This window comes from Pelophylax lessonae (assembly GCF_965119305.1).
Source record: "Pelophylax lessonae genome assembly, chromosome: 2".
In the NCBI taxonomy this organism is placed as follows: domain Eukaryota; kingdom Metazoa; phylum Chordata; class Amphibia; order Anura; family Ranidae; genus Pelophylax; species Pelophylax lessonae.
In genome coordinates this window covers 509286959-509305051 of record NC_138769.1, presented here as the reverse complement: position 1 = coordinate 509305051, position 18093 = coordinate 509286959, and the positions used below count along the sequence as shown (strand labels likewise).

General features: G+C 38.2%; 1 protein-coding gene and 1 long non-coding RNA gene across 14 annotated transcripts in view; one reads left to right on the top strand and one right to left on the bottom strand.

Annotated features, from left to right (window-relative positions):
- Window positions 1–17365, top strand: part of SCEL (sciellin) — a 125577-nt gene extending 108212 nt beyond the window's left edge. For all 13 annotated transcript variants that reach the window (XM_082245548.1, XM_082245550.1, XM_082245556.1 and 10 more), the window contains 6 exons: window positions 42–92; window positions 6251–6562; window positions 10676–10750; window positions 12315–12423; window positions 14895–14997; window positions 17019–17365. In XM_082245548.1, coding sequence (XP_082101674.1) covers window positions 42–92; window positions 6251–6562; window positions 10676–10750; window positions 12315–12423; window positions 14895–14997; window positions 17019–17035 — 667 coding nt within the window. In that variant the 3' untranslated portion in view covers window positions 17036–17365. The remainder of the gene's footprint in view (window positions 1–41; window positions 93–6250; window positions 6563–10675; window positions 10751–12314; window positions 12424–14894; window positions 14998–17018) is intronic.
- On the bottom strand, window positions 818–1949 carry LOC309546059. Its single transcript, XR_014224920.1, has 2 exons — window positions 1599–1949; window positions 818–921 (listed from the first exon to the last, which is right to left on the bottom strand). It is a non-coding gene; the product is annotated as an uncharacterized lncRNA (long non-coding RNA).
- Window positions 17366–18093: the final 728 nt, after the last annotated feature.

The following is an 18093-nucleotide window of genomic DNA, read 5'->3' as shown; positions in this document are numbered from 1 at the left end:
AGTTATACATCTCTAAATTTTCTTTTACTGGGATATTGAAGAAATCAAGATTTGGATGACTTCATTGCCATAGCAGGAGAAAGAAACAAAGGGTGAGAATATTAAATATGCATAACATATTATTTCTGCAGAGCAAGTTTGATAAATTATTCTTAAAGTGTATCTAAGGTGAAAACGTTTTTTTTTTTTTTCTTGTGTTTGGACAAAGCAGAGAAGAGTTTATTCTCTACTTGTTGTGGTGTCTATTGTCAATGGAAACAAAAGTGAGAAGAAATTCAAAATGTTGAGTTGAGAATAAACTATATGAACATTGACATAATAGGTTAGATGAAAGGCCAAGTGCCACAGTCAGATGTATTGTGATCAGATGTGACATTTCGCATTCCGCTACAAATGCCAACCATAGTTTTCAGGCCCACTGACTGTCTTAAAGTTGGTATTCACATGTGGGTTGGCATACCCCCCATGACAGTGCCCAGTATGGCGCTAGTCTATTTAGGTTCCAAGCAACACAGCAGTGTGTTGTGTGAGCATATTTACACCATATTTAGAAGTACTGGGCTTTTCACGTGGTGGTTGATACAGCTTTCTAAAGGGCAGGCAGAGGTGAGCAATACATAAGATGAGGAATGAAAGTGTGGCATGTGTAGATGTAATGATTTTGAAAAATACGCTATGTCACAGATGTGATTTAATTGAGTATTCTTAGTAGAGTTCATTCTAATTTATTGCACTTAAAGGGAAAATATTGGAGGCTGCTATTGCCTATGTTTTTTGAAAAAGCTATTTTCCTGACTTAACCTCTAGCTTTAAAATGTTAAAACCTTGTGCCAAAGAGGCACACAAGACTCTTGACATTCCTAAATCTGGCCATACATTGCTCAGTTATTTTCATTTGCCAGCAGGCTGAACAAAAAAAAACTGAAGAAAGACAGGTGCCTCTGAGTGCAGACTGCTACAGTTTTAATGATAAAATAGAAGAATGATACTCACATGATATACAAGATTTGTAGTCACATATGGTAAGCCGGTTGCTGTGCTTGTTGGTCCTGGAAGCCGTTTCCACCGTTAGAGAGGCCGTTCTGGGCAGCAGGAAGTGGCTTTGATGATGATGATGTGTGGGAACAAGGGCTGGAACACAGGCTGGAATGCAGACTGGACTACAGTGTCGTCCGTAAAGACATCACGGGTGTGCTTGCGACGCGTTTCGGAGCATGCCCAACATCATCTCTATCTCCAGCAGTCTCTAAGGGCTGAAACTGTTCCCAGGACGATTCCCAGGATGGACAAGTGCACCTCCCAGTCACAGGCTTACCCTATGTGCCTACAAATCTTGTATATCATGTAAGTTTCATTCTTCTGTTTTGTCATTAAAACTGCAGCAGTCTGCACTCAGAGGCACCCGTCTTTCGTCTGTTTTTTGCATGTTTGGAGTTCGCTTCTGCTCCCCCCACGCTGGCCCTGAGTTTCCTGATTGTGCATATCCCAACTTCAGCATCAAGCTTGTTGCTCTAAGAACTGTATCACGGGCCTTGTATTAGTATAAACGCACACCTGCTTGCGCCACTTCTTACATGTTTTGAACAAAAAAACTGAACCGATTCCCCCAACCACACATTCAAGTTGAATGCAGGAATCATCCCAGCTGTGTCATTGTATACCGACAGCAGGACTTCCTCACCTTGAGAACACACTGATCAGCACTGCAGCTGCTTGGTTGCATTACATGTGCTGACTGAAGGATGGTTGGAAATTTGGCTGGTTCCTGCTGAACCAACTAAATTTCAGTCCATCTATGGCCAGATTTAGACTGTCCTGGTTGTCATATTTATTCTGGATCAATGACTCATTGTATTGAAGCTAGAGAGTCAGCGTAGCATTCAGTCAACTAGCATTTCCAGAAGGAGATAAATAATGGTGGCCAACATATTTCTGTATTTACACTTTTTATTTTATTTAGCGCTGTTTTATTGAATAAGGATGCTTATCATGATCAAGCCATGTTCTTATGTGAAGAAATAATTGTACTGAATGCATTTCCTAATGGAAGATTTGAATTTGTATGTGGTGTAAATGAGATAACAAATGCTTTTAGAGCCCATGGAAATAATTAACAGGCATAGGAAAATGGGTGAAGGATAAGCAATTGTTACTAATTTCAGCTGGGTTAGAAGCAACGTATTCTAAATTTAGACTGTGAATGTGTTGTTCTTGTTATAGCACACAAATAGAGCTATTCAGATGCAACGAATCTGCTTTGTTATTTGCTGCTAGGAAATGGCCTTGTTAGAGGATCAATTTTATTGTAAAAAGTCTGCAATGCTGGCAAAATAATGAATTGTTCACTGACTATATGTTCAAAAGCATAGGTAGGTTAATGTTTTTCAAAAGCCCTAATAGATACAGTGTATTAAAGTCTTATGTTTATGTTTTTTACAGAGCAAAGGGCATTTATAGCAATCTGTATCTTCATTCTTGAATTGTTACTATTGTCTCCCAGAGATTTTTTTCTTGTGTGTATTCTCTTCCTGTCAGAGCAGATCATAGGTGTGCGCAGCCTAATGCATTAGGGTGTGCACACCAAAGCTCAAACACACACTACCGATCCCTCATGATGTTCATTCAGAAAGTGAAGGGGCCGGCAAATTATATATTTACCCGCCCCTTTACCCACTCATCCTAAAACATCCCCACAGCAACAGCGGGCTGGAGAGGAGAAGAGGGAAGCCGGAAGAACTGTGGGGGTAAAGGGGAGGGGAACCAGGGCAGTAGGGGGAATCTGTGCTGCACAGGGTGATTAGGGTGTGCCTGGGCACACCTGGCACACCCTGTGCGCACACCTATGGAGCAGATGTGTCTGTCTGAGTGACAGATTGTAATGCTGTCCTATCCCCTGCCTTGGCTCATTACTCATTGACAAACAGAAACTTACCATATAAAAAAGGTGTTAAAAATATGTGTGATTTATTAGCCTTGAGCTCAGACAGGTAAAAGCATAAAACTAGCCATAGATAGATTCATACGTGGAACCGGCAGAATTTTGAGTTATCTATGGCCATTCCCACTCAGTAGGAGTCAATCTAATGGCTGACTCCTCTTCAACATGACTGTTGGAAAACTTTTGTTTGATCAGCAATGCAGTCAATCAGCTGTAGTGCTGATCAGTGTATTCTGACAGCAAGGATTCCCTGCTGTTAGAATACAGTAGTGCAGCATGGAGGATTCCCCCATCCTCCTCAGTTGTGTAAAAAGGGAAATCCATTTCTTTTTTCATCACCCAGAAAAAAGATACATAGTATGGTCAGCTTAACTCGAGGGTCTTGCAGCCAGGTACTGGCTTGACATGTTTGCTTTGCAAAACAGATATTACAATTGCAGCACACATTTTTATCCCCTAGAGGTTAGGCAACACTGTTGTATACTGGCCATAGATGGATTCATATGCATCAGGTTCAGCAGGATCCAGCAGAGTTTTGAGTTATCTAAGGCCATTCCCGTTCAGGAGGAGTCAATCTAATGGCTGACTCCTCTTCAACAGGACTGTTGGAAAACTTTTATTTAATCAGCATTGCAGCCAATTGGCTGTAGTGCTGATTAGTGTATTCTGACAGCAAGGAGTCCCTGCTGTTAGAATACAGCGGTGCAGCATGGAGGATTCCGCCATCCATCTCAATTGTGTGAATAGGGAAATATGTTTTTTTTTTTATTAGCCTTCTGGCTGATCAAAAGAAAAAAAAAAAAAAGATACATAGTATGGCCAGCTTAACTTTGAGGGTTTTGAATGCCAGGTACTGGCTTGACATGTTTGCTTTACAAAACAGATATTACAATCGCAGCACACACGCTTATCCCCTAGAGGTAAGGCAACACTGTTGTAAAGGTTTAAAGTAAAGTAAAGGCACATTTTAAAAAACATTTTGGACTGTGGGGAAATGGTTTACAATACTTGTCAGGTTTTTATTGCTACCTCTGCCCCCGTTAGGGAAATTCACCCTTTCCATTTTTCTTGTTTACAGTCATCAATAAAAGTGAAAGTAGGAGTCCCAAATTTAGGGCTGTCCCAAGAATTCCTTAATTTGCAGGGATTTGTTCTCACTTTCTGTTTTGGCTATGGAACAGGAAGTGAAGGTATATGTCCCCCAAGGGACACAGATGGCAAAAAAACATGACGGGTTATAACCCTCCCTTACTTTCTCCGAAATGAAAAAAAAGTCTAGGAGCTGCAGTTTAGTGGGAATGGGAATCTACAGGGGCCCATTCACATTGAATATCATCCACCTGGCAACAGAAATACACTCTTCTCTCTGTGATTGTATTCTAAAAAAAGGCTGAAGGGTTCATGCAAAGAGCTTTAATATATCTTGTTAGATTAGCCAAAATATTTTTCCAGATAGTGACACAGGATATGAACCCTATAGTTTTAGCTACCAGTCTGGGAGAAACTGGTTCTGTATGGAAAGGATCTGAGGCTGGGATTCAGCTTCAATTCGACTCCAGTTTAATTTAAAAAGGTCTGTCCTGGAAACCTGTAAATTATTTTTGAAATTATGTTTACTGATATAGTTGCTTATGTGGCAAACACTGAAAGTGTTTGCTTATAAATATCAATCCTTGTCAGGGACTAGAGAAGGACTACTACAATTAAGGGAGATGTAACTCATATGTGAATGTTTAGAAGTCCATGTTCTAAAACAGAGCTGTCCAACCTATTTGCGATGTGTGTTTTACAGCAATGTATGGGCCAGTAGCTTGGCTTAACCAGCCATTACTGTGTTAAGCAGATTGGAGAGAGTTTGGCAAACATATGAGAGGCTGCCCTGTTCAATACAGATTGCCGTGTGAGAGACTTCACTTTTACAGAAGCTGTCATATCGCTTATGTTAATGAAAAGGAGAAGGCTTTTTTATTAACATTCAACTCAAGTTGAAATAGAGTTGATCAAATAGATGCAAAAGAGGTTCCAAACAATACAAGTTGGAATGATTTATTATGGAAAGTAAATATAAGGGCAGCAAGTTTCAGGGATCCCTTTATCAAGGCTGTTTTCTCATAGGTAATTGCTGGTAAAAATGTAATGCATTCATTCCAAAATGTGCATGTGCACATGGGTGGGGCCTCTTTACATTTCCTTTGCCTTCTTTGGAGAAGAATTTGCTCCTGTCTACTGAGTTAGTGGCCTTCATTGCTAAACAACCTATTGCTCAAATTATTAGTGATGTGGTGGGTGCTATTGTTGCTACCTCATTATTATGTTAGATGGCCTTACAGGTAGAGCTTCTTTCTGGCATTATTTTTTCCCTCGTCCCCTGGTTCTGGAGGTTGAACAACAGAGCCAAATGTTGGCTTGGAAGGTTGAGCTCAAGAGCACTTTAACTTTCAAAAGCAGTTATTATTATTATTATACAGGATTTATATAGCGCCAACAGTTTGCACTGTGCTTTACAATATAAAGGGAGACAATGCAGCAATAATACAACTTAATACAAGAGGGTTAGGCTGGCCATACACAGTTTGAATCTCAGTTGTTTAAGCAGGAACCAGCCAGAGATTTGAACCATTAATGGGTAGGCTGAATGTACCAAGTTGATTGATTGATAAACTTGGGTACAACCAGCCTGCCAGATTCACTTGCAATTATTGCAAGTGGCTGCTATAGCTGCTAGCAATAATCACTGTCTTCTCCCGGCAGGGGTGGCTTCCCCTGCCCTTAACTCTGAAGTCAATGGCTGGGCAGGAGGGATTCCTGCATCAACACTGTCTGTCAACCCATGGCTTGAATGGTCGGCCTTAGGAGGGCCCTGCTCCTGTAATCTTACAATCTGATAGGGAGGGGCTGGTGGAGCAAAAGGTATACTAACAACATCAAGCTTAGTATGCTTGATGCTGGAATGCGACATGTATGACTAAGGAATCTGAGCTGAAGCAATTATTTTACAGCACAGGTGGGTTTGTAATTTATTAATGATTCAATTTTGAACTCTTTGGACATGGTTGTAGCTCTTGAGTATAAATTTTTTTGTCTCTGTTTGCAGTGTTTAAGGAGTTTTTGCAACTGTTTCTAGTCACTGTGCTCTTAAAATGTATTATTTATTTATTACAGGTACCTTATAAAGTGCTGACAATTGACGTACTGTTTTACATATATATTGTACATTCACATCAGTCCCTGCCCTGAAGGAGCTTACAATCTAAGGTCCCTAATGTTGTATACTGTATGATGAACCTAAAATGCATAATTTATTCTTTTTAGGACAACTAAATATCCTGCTAATAGCAGCAATACATCCCGTAGCTCAACTACAACTACCACTTACAATGTTACAAGCGACAACTCTGATGCACCCAGCAGGCGTTCAACCACAAGTAGAACTTACAATGTCTCCAGTGATTCCCAAGATTCCCCATTCAGAGGTTCGGCTACCACAACAACCTACAAACTTTCAGATGACAACAGTGAAGCTCCATCTCGTCGTCCTACAACAACAACAACAACAACATCTTATAAAAACATTACTGATGGACCAAGCCCTCGGTCTAATGTTACCTACACACAAGATTCATGGTAATTCTACAAAGTACAGTGTACATATTTTGTGTATTGGTTGATCACCATACGTTTTGCAACAAAATGCTAGAAATTCTAGTTTTTTCTGTGGCACAAATGTCTCATCTTTTGGTGCAGTTTTTTTATGCACTCCAGTATTGTACAAAGCTTTGCCCAATCAGCGTACAGTAAATAGCTGGTTGTTAAGGAGCGGGCCGGCAGCGGCCTCCTTAATGTATGAGTCATCAGCTGTCAACAGGCTTCCCCGCTGACAGCTGAATGGAAAAATGAAAACCGTTGTCGGCAATAGAAAAATGTAAAAAACAAATGGCGTGGGAATCCCCCAAATCTATACTAGGCCCTTTGGGTCTGGTATGGATTTTTAGGGGAACCCTATGCCAAAGTTTAAAACATCAATGGGGTGCTCTGGGGGCAGGGGGAGCTCTGCCTCCCCTCCCCAAATCACTTTGTCTCCATATTGATGGGGACAAGGGCCTCTTCCCTACAACCCTGGGCTGTGGTTGTGGGGGTCTGTAGGCAGGCCTGGCTCCCCATGTTAATGAGTATGGGGTAGATTGCACCCCTTCTCATTCACCAAAAAAAGTGTAAAAAAGAAATAAAAACACACAAACAGTTTTTGACAATACCTTTATTAAAAATAAAAAAACAATGTCCCCCAATGTAGAGCCATCGTCAATCAGGAAACCTATCGCCACTGCTGGACCCCAAAAAAAATAACAAAAATGCTCCGCCCATGATGAAGGATAACCGCCAGCTACCTGCTCCCCTGTTTGACAGTTCGTATATAGGTAAGAGACGGGGCCACCTGGTGATGTCACTTGATGGCACCGCCCCCTTGTGACGTCCCTGACCCAGCATGCACCAGTCGGTGATGTCACATCGGGCGGTGCCGCCAGGTGGCCAGGTAGCAGGCAGTCAGCACTTAGCCTTTGTCGTGGGCCGAGCATTCCTTTTACCTTTGGGTCTGGTGGTGGCGGCGGGCATCATGAATGACGATGGATCTACATCAGGGGACGTTGTTTTTTATATTTTTAATAAAGGATTTGTCAAAAACTGTGTGCGTGTCTTTATTTATTTTTGACACTTTTTTGGTGAATGGGTAGGGCTTCTAGATTCTGATATGCCCCCTGCCGGCAGACACCCACAACCACAGCCCAGGGTTGTCGGAAAGAGGCCCTTGCCCCATTAGCATGGAGACAAGGTGCTTTGGGGTAGACAGACTAAGGGAACCCCCTAGGCACTATATTAAGGAAAATTTTCATTTTTATTGTTTTACTTAAAACATCATTAAAATCACTGTTCCTGTAAAAACAATATTTTTTTAAAAAAATGTTTGCATTGATACATGTCCCCCAGTGCAGTACCCTGGGCCCCATACCCTGTTTATGGCCAATAACTTGCATATAAGCCTTCAAAATTGGGGCTTTTGATTTTTCAAGTTCGGGTCCTATAGACATTAATAGAGTTTGCAAACTTTTTACATGTTTGCGAGTTCTGGAGGGAACCTAACAGTGGGGAGTTCAGCCCAACTCTGTTGCACATGATTTGATGATTGCACAGCTTCAATACTTTCACTGAGCCAACTAACAATTTCTTTGCAAAGTGAAAATTCACTTACAGAGTGAACATGCTCTTATCTCTAGAAAATTACCCTTAATACGGCTTTGCTAGCCATTGTCGGAGCACTCTCTCCTCTCCCCTGCAGCTGCTGCTGGCTAACACAGGCGAGATAACATGACCAGTCTGAAAATAGATAAGAATATACATCTTTCTTACACATATTAGCTAGTATTGGTGTTAGAAGGAAAAGGGGACAGTTTTAAGATTAGTTATGTGTAAGCTGGGATTACACTTTAGGTGCACAGAATGTAATTTTAACTTGCCTGATAACTACTAATCATATTACACAACATACATCATACATAGCATCAACCGATAACATCTAAAAATAAAAAGATCAATACAGTGCACTTTCTCGTAATAACAATCCAGATATTAGTGGTTAGTGGTCTAATTTACTAACATGTGAAGTAAACCTGCATGATTGGGTGTTGGAATGCGCAGATGTTCACTTTACTTCAGTTAAAGAGGAACTGCAGTCTGCTCACATAACTTGTAATAAAAACATATTTGCCATTCTGAAGCTTCCCTCCAATCACTTTACATATAATTTTATATGTACTGTGATTCCGTACTTGCCAAATACGCTGCAGAAATTTCGCTCCACTAAGTCTGGCTGCAACCATTTTAACAGTGGACAGCTGAAGCTGCTGACTGCTCACTTCCTGGATTTACACAGACACACAGAGGCGCACACACACACACACACACACACACACACACACATATATATATATGTTGAACGAAAATGTGCTGCGCTAGAATATAGTGAATAATAAAATCACCAAAAGAATGCAAAAAAATATTCCACACTGTATGTATGTGAGGAGAAGGTAACCAGAAATTAATCAGTATTCCTTAAAAGTGTTAATGCCATCAATATAAATCAATAATCACATATATCATAAATCATCCAGTGTAAATTATAATAAAGTGCAAAAAAGGAATTATAAATCCCAATTAGATCCCAATAAAGTCCATACATAAAAATATAGAGGGAAATCCAAGAGGGTGTGCCACAAAATCCCAAAGAGTGCATCCACACAATTCCTTGTGAAAATATGATAGACACCGATGTGCAAATCACCCAGGGAAATCAGATGGCTGCTTACCAGAACGGATAGGTCTCTCAAGCTCGTCACCTAGACGTGACGAGACCACGCCCCCAACAAGCCGGCTACCTTAGAAACTAACAGCGAGGGAGATGTTCGTTCGTTTCCAGCGTGACTACCTGTAACCTTTAGATGCTTTGAATTCACATTGCAAATGTGAGTGTTTTATCCGCTTTTTATTGCTAATAAATGCTTTTTATACGGAGTTACACTATGTCCCTGTCATAATTTGTTTCCCACTATGTGGACATCGCCATTGAGAATATAAAGGAGACATCCTGTGGCCATCCTTGGCATTACACTTAAGCCTTCTGTGGTCTACTCATTAGCTTGAGAGACCTATCCGTTCTGGTAAGCAGCCATCTGATTTCCCTGGGTGATTTGCACATCGGTGTCTATCATATTTTCACAAGGAATTGTGTGGATGCACTCTTTGGGATTTTGTGGCACACCCTCTTGGATTTCCCTCTATATTTTTATGCATGGACTTTATTGGGATCTAATTGGGATTTATAATTCCTTTTTTGCACTTTATTATAATTTACACTGGATGATTTATGATATATGTGATTATTGATTTATATTGATGGCATTAACACTTTTAAGGAATACTGATTAATTTCTGGTTACCTTCTCCTCACATACATACAGTGTGGAATATTTTTTTGCATTCTTTTGGTGATTTTATTATTCACTATATTCTAGCGCAGCACATTTTCGTTCAACATTTACTTTGGGTTTTTTCTGTGATTCCTTTGTGCAGCAGCTCACCTTCATAATACTAATTTTTTACAAAAATAATTATATTAGCGCAGAAATATCCACTTTTTCACATATATATATATACACACTCACATATATACAGACAGACACACTCACACCACTACTTGCCTGCACATTTCTCCTCTCTTGAAGAATACTCATGGATCTCTGCAGTCTCTTGTTATCTCTGCCCTCAGCCAGCCCCCTCCAGCTCTCCTTGGCTTTCCTATGACTAATCCCTTCCTCCCTTGTTGGCAAACTCTTACGAGAGTTGGAGAGAGAGCTGTGCATGATGTCATTAGCCTAGGCTAATTAGCAGACAAGAAAGAGGAAGTGAGCTATATAAGGTATTTACTGTCAGAAAATAAATGTTTTACTATCTAAAGTTAAAACAACAAGAGCAGAGGATTTAATAGATGGAAAGATGATAAAATGACTGAAGAGCCACTTTTGGCTCAAGTCACAATTTAGTATATGAGCCCTTGGTGTAGTAAGGCTAACTAAAGGTACTTTATAATTGGTAGCAATAAGTTATTGCGGTGTATTATTTTGATTACCTTGGTAATAATAATTTACTGGCATTTTGTCTACATTTTATTTTATTTTTTTTTAACAGGAAATCATCACCTAATACATATGGAGAATCCATTGTGTCAAATTCAATTAAAACGGTGTATTCAACTTCTGATCGGTAAGGGCAAAGCTTTCTTTTGGTAACATCATCCTGCAAAAATTATTTCATTTTCTGTGTAACCTATAACCAAAAAGACTTGAGAGTATTAAAAATTTTTTTGTCGATTTTGACCAATGTTGGATAAAAAAAAAAAAGTAGTTTTACTGTAACAAAACTATGCATTTTATTCCATAATTCATACTGCTTAAAATGCTGCTTAAAATAACACTAAATTTATTTTTTCTGATAGAAAGCATGGCAAAGTTTTTGAAAGTGAAACATTGTTTTTTTAATGTTTTTGCATTTTTTTCAATTTAAAAAAAATAAAAAACAAAATAAATGAAACTAGGAAAAAACTGTAAAAAAAAATGTAATTTAAAAATCTTCATAGAATAATAGCTAAGGGGAGAATGATTGGGGAGGAGGGGAGTAGTTAAAGTGATTGTAAACGATCACCTTGTAAAACAACCCATCTAGTTTAAAATAGAAATGAAAGGCAAAACATTTTTGTATAGATATTAAAATGCATTATAAGTAACTTTTTCCCCTTTTTTTTTAAATAAGTGATCACATTCCTTCTGTTCTCAGCTGCATAAGAGCTTGGGGGAGAGGGGGGGAGGGGGGGAGAAGCAGCAGCACACTTAGCTTCCCAGTAAATGGCTTGTCAGGACAAGTCTAATCATTGGAGGAGAGCACACTGACTAACCAGCAAAGCTAGAGAACTGATCACGATGCCTTCTCCTGCTTAGTGTGGTCAGTTTTTAATAGTAAAGCAGGGTAACTGGCAGATTTCACACAAAGGAAGCATACAAAGAGAACATGATACTTTCTCATACAAGTACATAGTACAGCAGGCACATATCAGGAATATAAAGTTTTGGGGTAACAAACATTTTAACTAAGGGCTAATAATGGTTTAAATAGGAGCATTTTATTTAATAAACCTTTTTTTTTTTTACTTTGTAATTTTTTTTTTTTAAACCATGCCATATGCCAAGTGCTATCAAATGTCATAGCTTTGATCTGCATATGAAAGAAGAGGTAAATACAATGTAACAATATATTATTATACTGTATTACTAAATGGTGCTTGCAGTGTCATTGTCCCCCTATGAAACACCCAGGGATTTCTGTCTGTCATTCTGACAGCAGGTAATTGCTGGTAATAACAACAGAGGCAAGGGGAGAGAAGCCTACTTGGAGAGATGTCCTAGAAAGGTCCTGAAGTGGGTAAAAGTCTATGCTAATGTCCATATAAGGAAAACAAAGGGTGTAAACAGATGTTCTCTAATACGAGTCTATACTGGAAATGCATTACACCGTTATAGCATGTAAGCGAATTGCTTTTGTCCTCTGTCATGTGGTAACAAAAAGTAAGTGTCAATATAGCTGTTATGAGTAAACTTGCTTTTTAGGTATATACCTACAGTAAATGCCATAGTTTGAGTTTAGAGGTAATAATAATTAGTATTATATGACATTCATGATGCCATGTAATGCTTTTTAGAATACATGATAAAAGTTGTACATTGGTTTATATGTATAAAAATGTGTGAACGTATTACTTTTTTATATTAAATAGATCTGTTATTGAAAAGGACTTGTGTACTTACTGTCGGAAGCCACTTGGCATTGATGCCAAGATGATCCTTAAAGATTTAAGCATATGCTGCCATGCAACATGCTTCAAGGTAAAGATATCAAATCATGATTAAAGTTATACAATAGTGTGAATATTCAGTCATTAACCACTTCAGCTCCGGAAAGGTTTTACCCCCTTAATAACCAGGCCATTGCGATACGGCACTGCATTGCTTTAACTGACAATTGCGTATTTTTATGTATTTTTTTTCCCCCCACAAATAGAGCTTTATTTTGGTGGTATTTGATCACCTCTGGTTTTTATTTTTTGCGCTATAAAAAAAAAAAAAAAAAAAACAGTTTTGAAAAAAACAAAAAAAAAAAAAACAATATTTTTTACTTTCTGCTATAAAACATACCCAGTAAAAATTTTTAAAAAATCAAATATTTTAAACAATTTAGGCCAATATGTATTCTGCTACATATATTTTTTGGCAAAACAAAATTCTAATAAGTGTATATTGATTGCTTTATGCAAAAGTTATAGCGTCTACAAACTATGGGATACAGTTATGGACTTTTTTTTATTTTTTAATTATTTTTACTAGTAATGGCAGCAATCAGCGATTTTTAGTGGGGCTGCGACATTGCGGACAAATCTGACACAAGTGACACTTTTTGGGGACCAGTGACACCAATACAGTGATCAGTGCTAAAACAAATGCACTGTTACTGTATAAATGACACTGGCAGGGAAGGAGTTAACACCAGGGGTGATCAAGGGGTGAAGTCTGCTCCTAGGGAGTGTTTTCTAACTGTGTGGGCAGTAGATGTACTAGTGGAAAAGAGAGATATGTTTTTAAGCTTAGCTGAAACACAAGATCTCTCTTTTTCCCCCCTGACAGAACAGCGGTCTACTTTGTTTACATAGGCAGACTGCCATTCTGTTATTCTGCCAAATGATCAGCGTGTCCTGGTGGACATCGTGGCCGCCGGACCCGCTGATTGGCCCCCGCTGTGTCCAATCACAATCAATCTCATGCACAAAATCACGTACGTGTACGTGATTTTGCGCAGCTGGGCCACCCTGCCGCAGTATATATGCAGCAGGTGGTCCAGAAGTGGTTAATTGTTATATTCGTCATGCATTATCTCTAAAGTCATATCTTCCCCATACATAGCTCAGCTTAATTGGTCTGAACCAAACACTTTAGCTATTGAGGGGATTTTACATCTAGTAACCATCTGTAACCATTTTACATCTGCTTTTACATTTGTGCTCTGGTAACCAAAGAGAATGTTTGGTGATCTCTCCATACGGGACACAGATAACAACAAAAAACAGGCAGAGATTTTCAGCTTCCCCATTCTACTTTTCAAAATGTTTTATTTCTCTCTGTGCCCCTGCTTGGGAGATTTATGTTCTTCTTGTCTCAGTGACTACATAGGAAATCAGGGAAAAACCCCAATGGTTACAGAAAAATACTCCAAGGCAATATCACCCTTTCACACTTTGTCCAAAAAAAAAGGTTTTGGCTAGAGCTGCACTACAAAAATGATCAACCAAGATACAGTTCTACTGCAGATACACAAAAACATTTCTTTGCCAAGTGCAAATATTAGGGAGTTTCTCTAATGCACTGTGAAATGTCAGTACATTACTACCAACCATATTTTTGTTTCTTAAGCCCCGTACACACGTACCGAATGTCGGCCAAACGATCGGCCTTCTTTTGTCTGGTGTTGTCCTGTCGGCTAAAAAATTGCTAAAGACTACACACAAATTTTGTCGGCCAACAACAGCCGACTGCAGAAGTGATGTCATGTGATGGTTAACTTTCCGTGTGTTTTTTCTTTTCTGAGCATGCCCAGTCTTGCTAATCTGCTGTTTGTCGGCCGAATTCTGTACTGACTGGCGAACAATCGGCCGTTCTGGTGACGGCCAACAAATATTTTAAAGTCTGCACGACAGATTCAGTTCTGCCGAAAATGCGCTGTCGGAAGCATCATACTAACAAGCCTACAATCGGCCGATCGGTCAGCGGCCGAATATTTACGGCCGACAATCGGGAAGTGTGTACGGGGCTTAAGTCATCCCAACAGACTCAGGTGACCAGAAACTGAACTTGTGCTTGAGTTCTTCCCTTAGCTAAAGACTTCATCCATCTATGGTACAGTGTCTTTTTCTGTGCAGTAACCTACTAACAGGTAAGGAATCACTGCTCCAATCTGAATGCTATGAATAGGTTGGCCATAAATGACCCAGTCCTGCCTTGGTTGTCTGCCTAATGACATCCTAGATGGTTAAAATTTGTGTGCTGGACATTGGTATCACTCCCAGAAACAAATCTTGCATCTTCCTTACTAAGAACAGGGTAGCTGTTTTCACTTCAACGTGTGTATCATACAATTAACTCTGGCGAGTCTCTGCAGACAAATTGACACATACTGTAGATATCAGCCCATGTATCATTGTAGGGGAAACATCTCTATGTCTATCATTGCAGACAAAGCATGTTTATACATTACATGATCTTTGAATCTATACATCAGCTACATGAACATATCTTTTGTATTTCAGTGTGAAGCATGTTCTGGGTCCTTGGAAAATCTAAAGGCTGGTGACAGTATGTGGATCTATAAACAAACTATTCACTGTGAACCATGCTATTTTTCTGCTAGAGGTAAGCTGTAAAATGCAAAATCCAAATACAACAAACCAAGCTCCTTACCTTTGTTGTGAAAAGTTGCAGAGATCAGAAGCTCATGCTAAAGTTACTTGCACAAGTGACTCAATTCTGTTTGTTGTTTAATGGGTATCAGAATGCTTGAAATGGAAATACTTGGCTATGCTTTCTTTTTAGCTCTATCACATAGTGCTCTAGAAATCCTATACATTCATTATATATATGTATACAGTATAAAAAAGATGTAAAAGGTCAGTGTAATAATGTATACATTTAAAAAAAATACATGAAAATAAATGTAATGGCAAACCAGTTTCAATTACAGTTTCCTTTTAGGAATTTAACACCACTCGGTCTATAATAACACTATAATAATAATAAAAAGTAAATAATAGTAAATAAAATACTATTATAGTAATATATATATATATATATATATATATATATATATATATATATATATATATATATATATAAAATTTAAAATAGTAAATAAAAAAAGTCAATAATAATAATAATCACCATCATGTATATTTGGTTGGATGTTTTGATAGTTTTTTACACTATTTTCCATTGTCTGTATTGTGTAAGTCTGGCAATAGAAAGTATATATTTTACTGATACTGACATGCTTGAGGTGATTGTAGCCATATAAGAGCACTTGCGACAGAGACAATTGAGTACTTTTTTTTATATGCACTAACATGCAATTTTTCAGGACAAGCATTCTGGGTATATCCCCTTCATCGGGGTCTCTGCTTGGACCTTGATGAAAGAGCAGCACTGCTTGGACCTTGATGAAGGATACATCCCCCGAAAGCTTGTCCTGAAAAATTGTATGTTAGCACTGATACTGACAGATAGTGATACAAGTGATTTAAAACCTAATTTTTGTTTTTATTTATTTTATCAATCTATTTTATACAGTATCAATAATACATACAATGATGTAAAACCTATGTTTTTGAAATCCATCTCTCCTCTCTACTTACTTTTACGTATTTGCAAATAAAGCCTGCGCAGAGCTGGTAGGTGCTTTAAATTTGTGAAAATCATGCTATGCTTTGAGCAGCATACTCTGTACTATTCGTACTGCCTGGCTAGACTGGACCAGTGGGCCAAAGAAATAATAATACATTGAACAAAGCAGAGAACCTTGAAACAGAGGTTTTGCTTGACTACTGGCCTTGAAGAAACCAAGTGGGCTGCTGTGCTAGCAGTGATATCACTGCTATTGTTTGCAAGACTGTGGGTAATTTACTAAAGGCAAACAGACTGTTCATTTTGCATAGGGAGCTGAGCTGCACTTTGAAAGGACATTTGTCTCAGGGCTTAGGGAATTAGGTGATGTTCTACTGACTTTCATCATCCAATCATGCCCAAGCCGAAATTCTATTTTTCTTTTCCAAGAACCTAATTGGGTATTCTTTGAAAGGTAAAACTTGGCCACATTCACTAAGCTCTGAGACACATTCCTATTGCAAAGTGCAACTTCCCTTGCAAAGTGAACAGCCTATTTGCCCTTAGTAAATCAACCCAATTTTCTCAGATGGTTAGACTATTCAATCAGACTAAGTAAATCCATTTGCATATTTTATTAAATAAACAAGTTGTAGATTATTGACCCCACTGGAATAAGCAATGGAAGGGCTAACGTCAGACAACCATTCTTCTTTAGATCGACTTTCAGCAGGCTTTACACTAAACAGGTACAAGGGGATGAATGATTGGTTGCTATGATTTGAAGTATCACTTTGTTATTAACTAAGTGTGCAGCAGAAAATTAAGTGAATGGCATGAAAAAGACATTTCTGTCAGCTGTGAACTGTAGAACACATTGTAAGTCCAACAGCAGGCATTTTACAAATCAGATTAGCTCTGCCGATTTAGTATACAAGCTTTCTTTTATTAAACATATCAGATTATTTATCCAGCTGTCTGTAAATTTGATGTGCTTTGACAGTCTAGTTTGTGTTTTCATTTCCATGTAGACTTACGAGCTGTATTTTCTCTTTCAGAAAAATGGATCATCTAAATTTAGGATCTAAAATCCAACAATAGAAGATCAAATACGGAAAATGTCAATATATAGCTTTTCTTGTGTAACTAAATATGGCTGGGGTTATAATGTATAAAGGCTGGAGAAGAATTATTGACTTCCTCAAAGATTTGCAACTTTCTATTTTTAATATAGAACTTATTTTAGAATAAATAAAAAAGGAATGTACAGAAAACAATATTTTCCAATTAATATTAAAGCCAAGAAAATTCTGTTGTTGTATCATTTGAATTATGGAATGAAAGAGCTATTCGCTGTTCCGTAACCAAGAACACAAATAGGATTGCTGTACTTTAGCGTTAGATATCTGCAGAAACAACAATGTAACTCTAATTCAGTCGACACAAAAATAATAAATTAGTAAAAAGCAAGGCTGATCATACACCATTAAATTGTACATCTATGACATAAAACGGATCCTGTCAGTCACAAAAAAGAAAAGACACTCCCTTAAACTTACGACATTTATACAGAAAGAATGTTCTTAATGTAACTTAGTTGCTAAGATTTCTCAGTATTCTGGATAATGGGACTTATAAAGTACCAATTATGTCATTTGCTTACCCCCATATAGGAAATGTTGGGAAAAAATATAAATAATATGTTTATATAAAAAACAACTCTAAGCAAACTGATGCCCAGTTGGAATGCATGTTTAGGGATGATTCTACCCATTTTACCTGGCAAAATAACTCTACTTCACTTCACTACTTCTGTCTACAGACTAAAGGGTGTTATGTATATATTGGCCTGGAATTTTTCTTTAATAGAGTATCTTTGTAAATATTTTAATTAATACTCAAATCAAATTTTGCAAGTGCACTAAATATAGGTGAGCTATGTTTTGGGTACTGGGAATCTGCCATTGTTTTATGAGCGTTTTCGCTTGATAGACTACATAATATTAGGAGGCTACTAACAACTGACTGCTAACATTTTTAAAATGCACTCTTTATTGTCTTTTCTGCAAGGTGCTTTTTTGAGATGGCATACAATTTGTTGTTTGGTTACCATCCATGAATTTAAATGTTGTT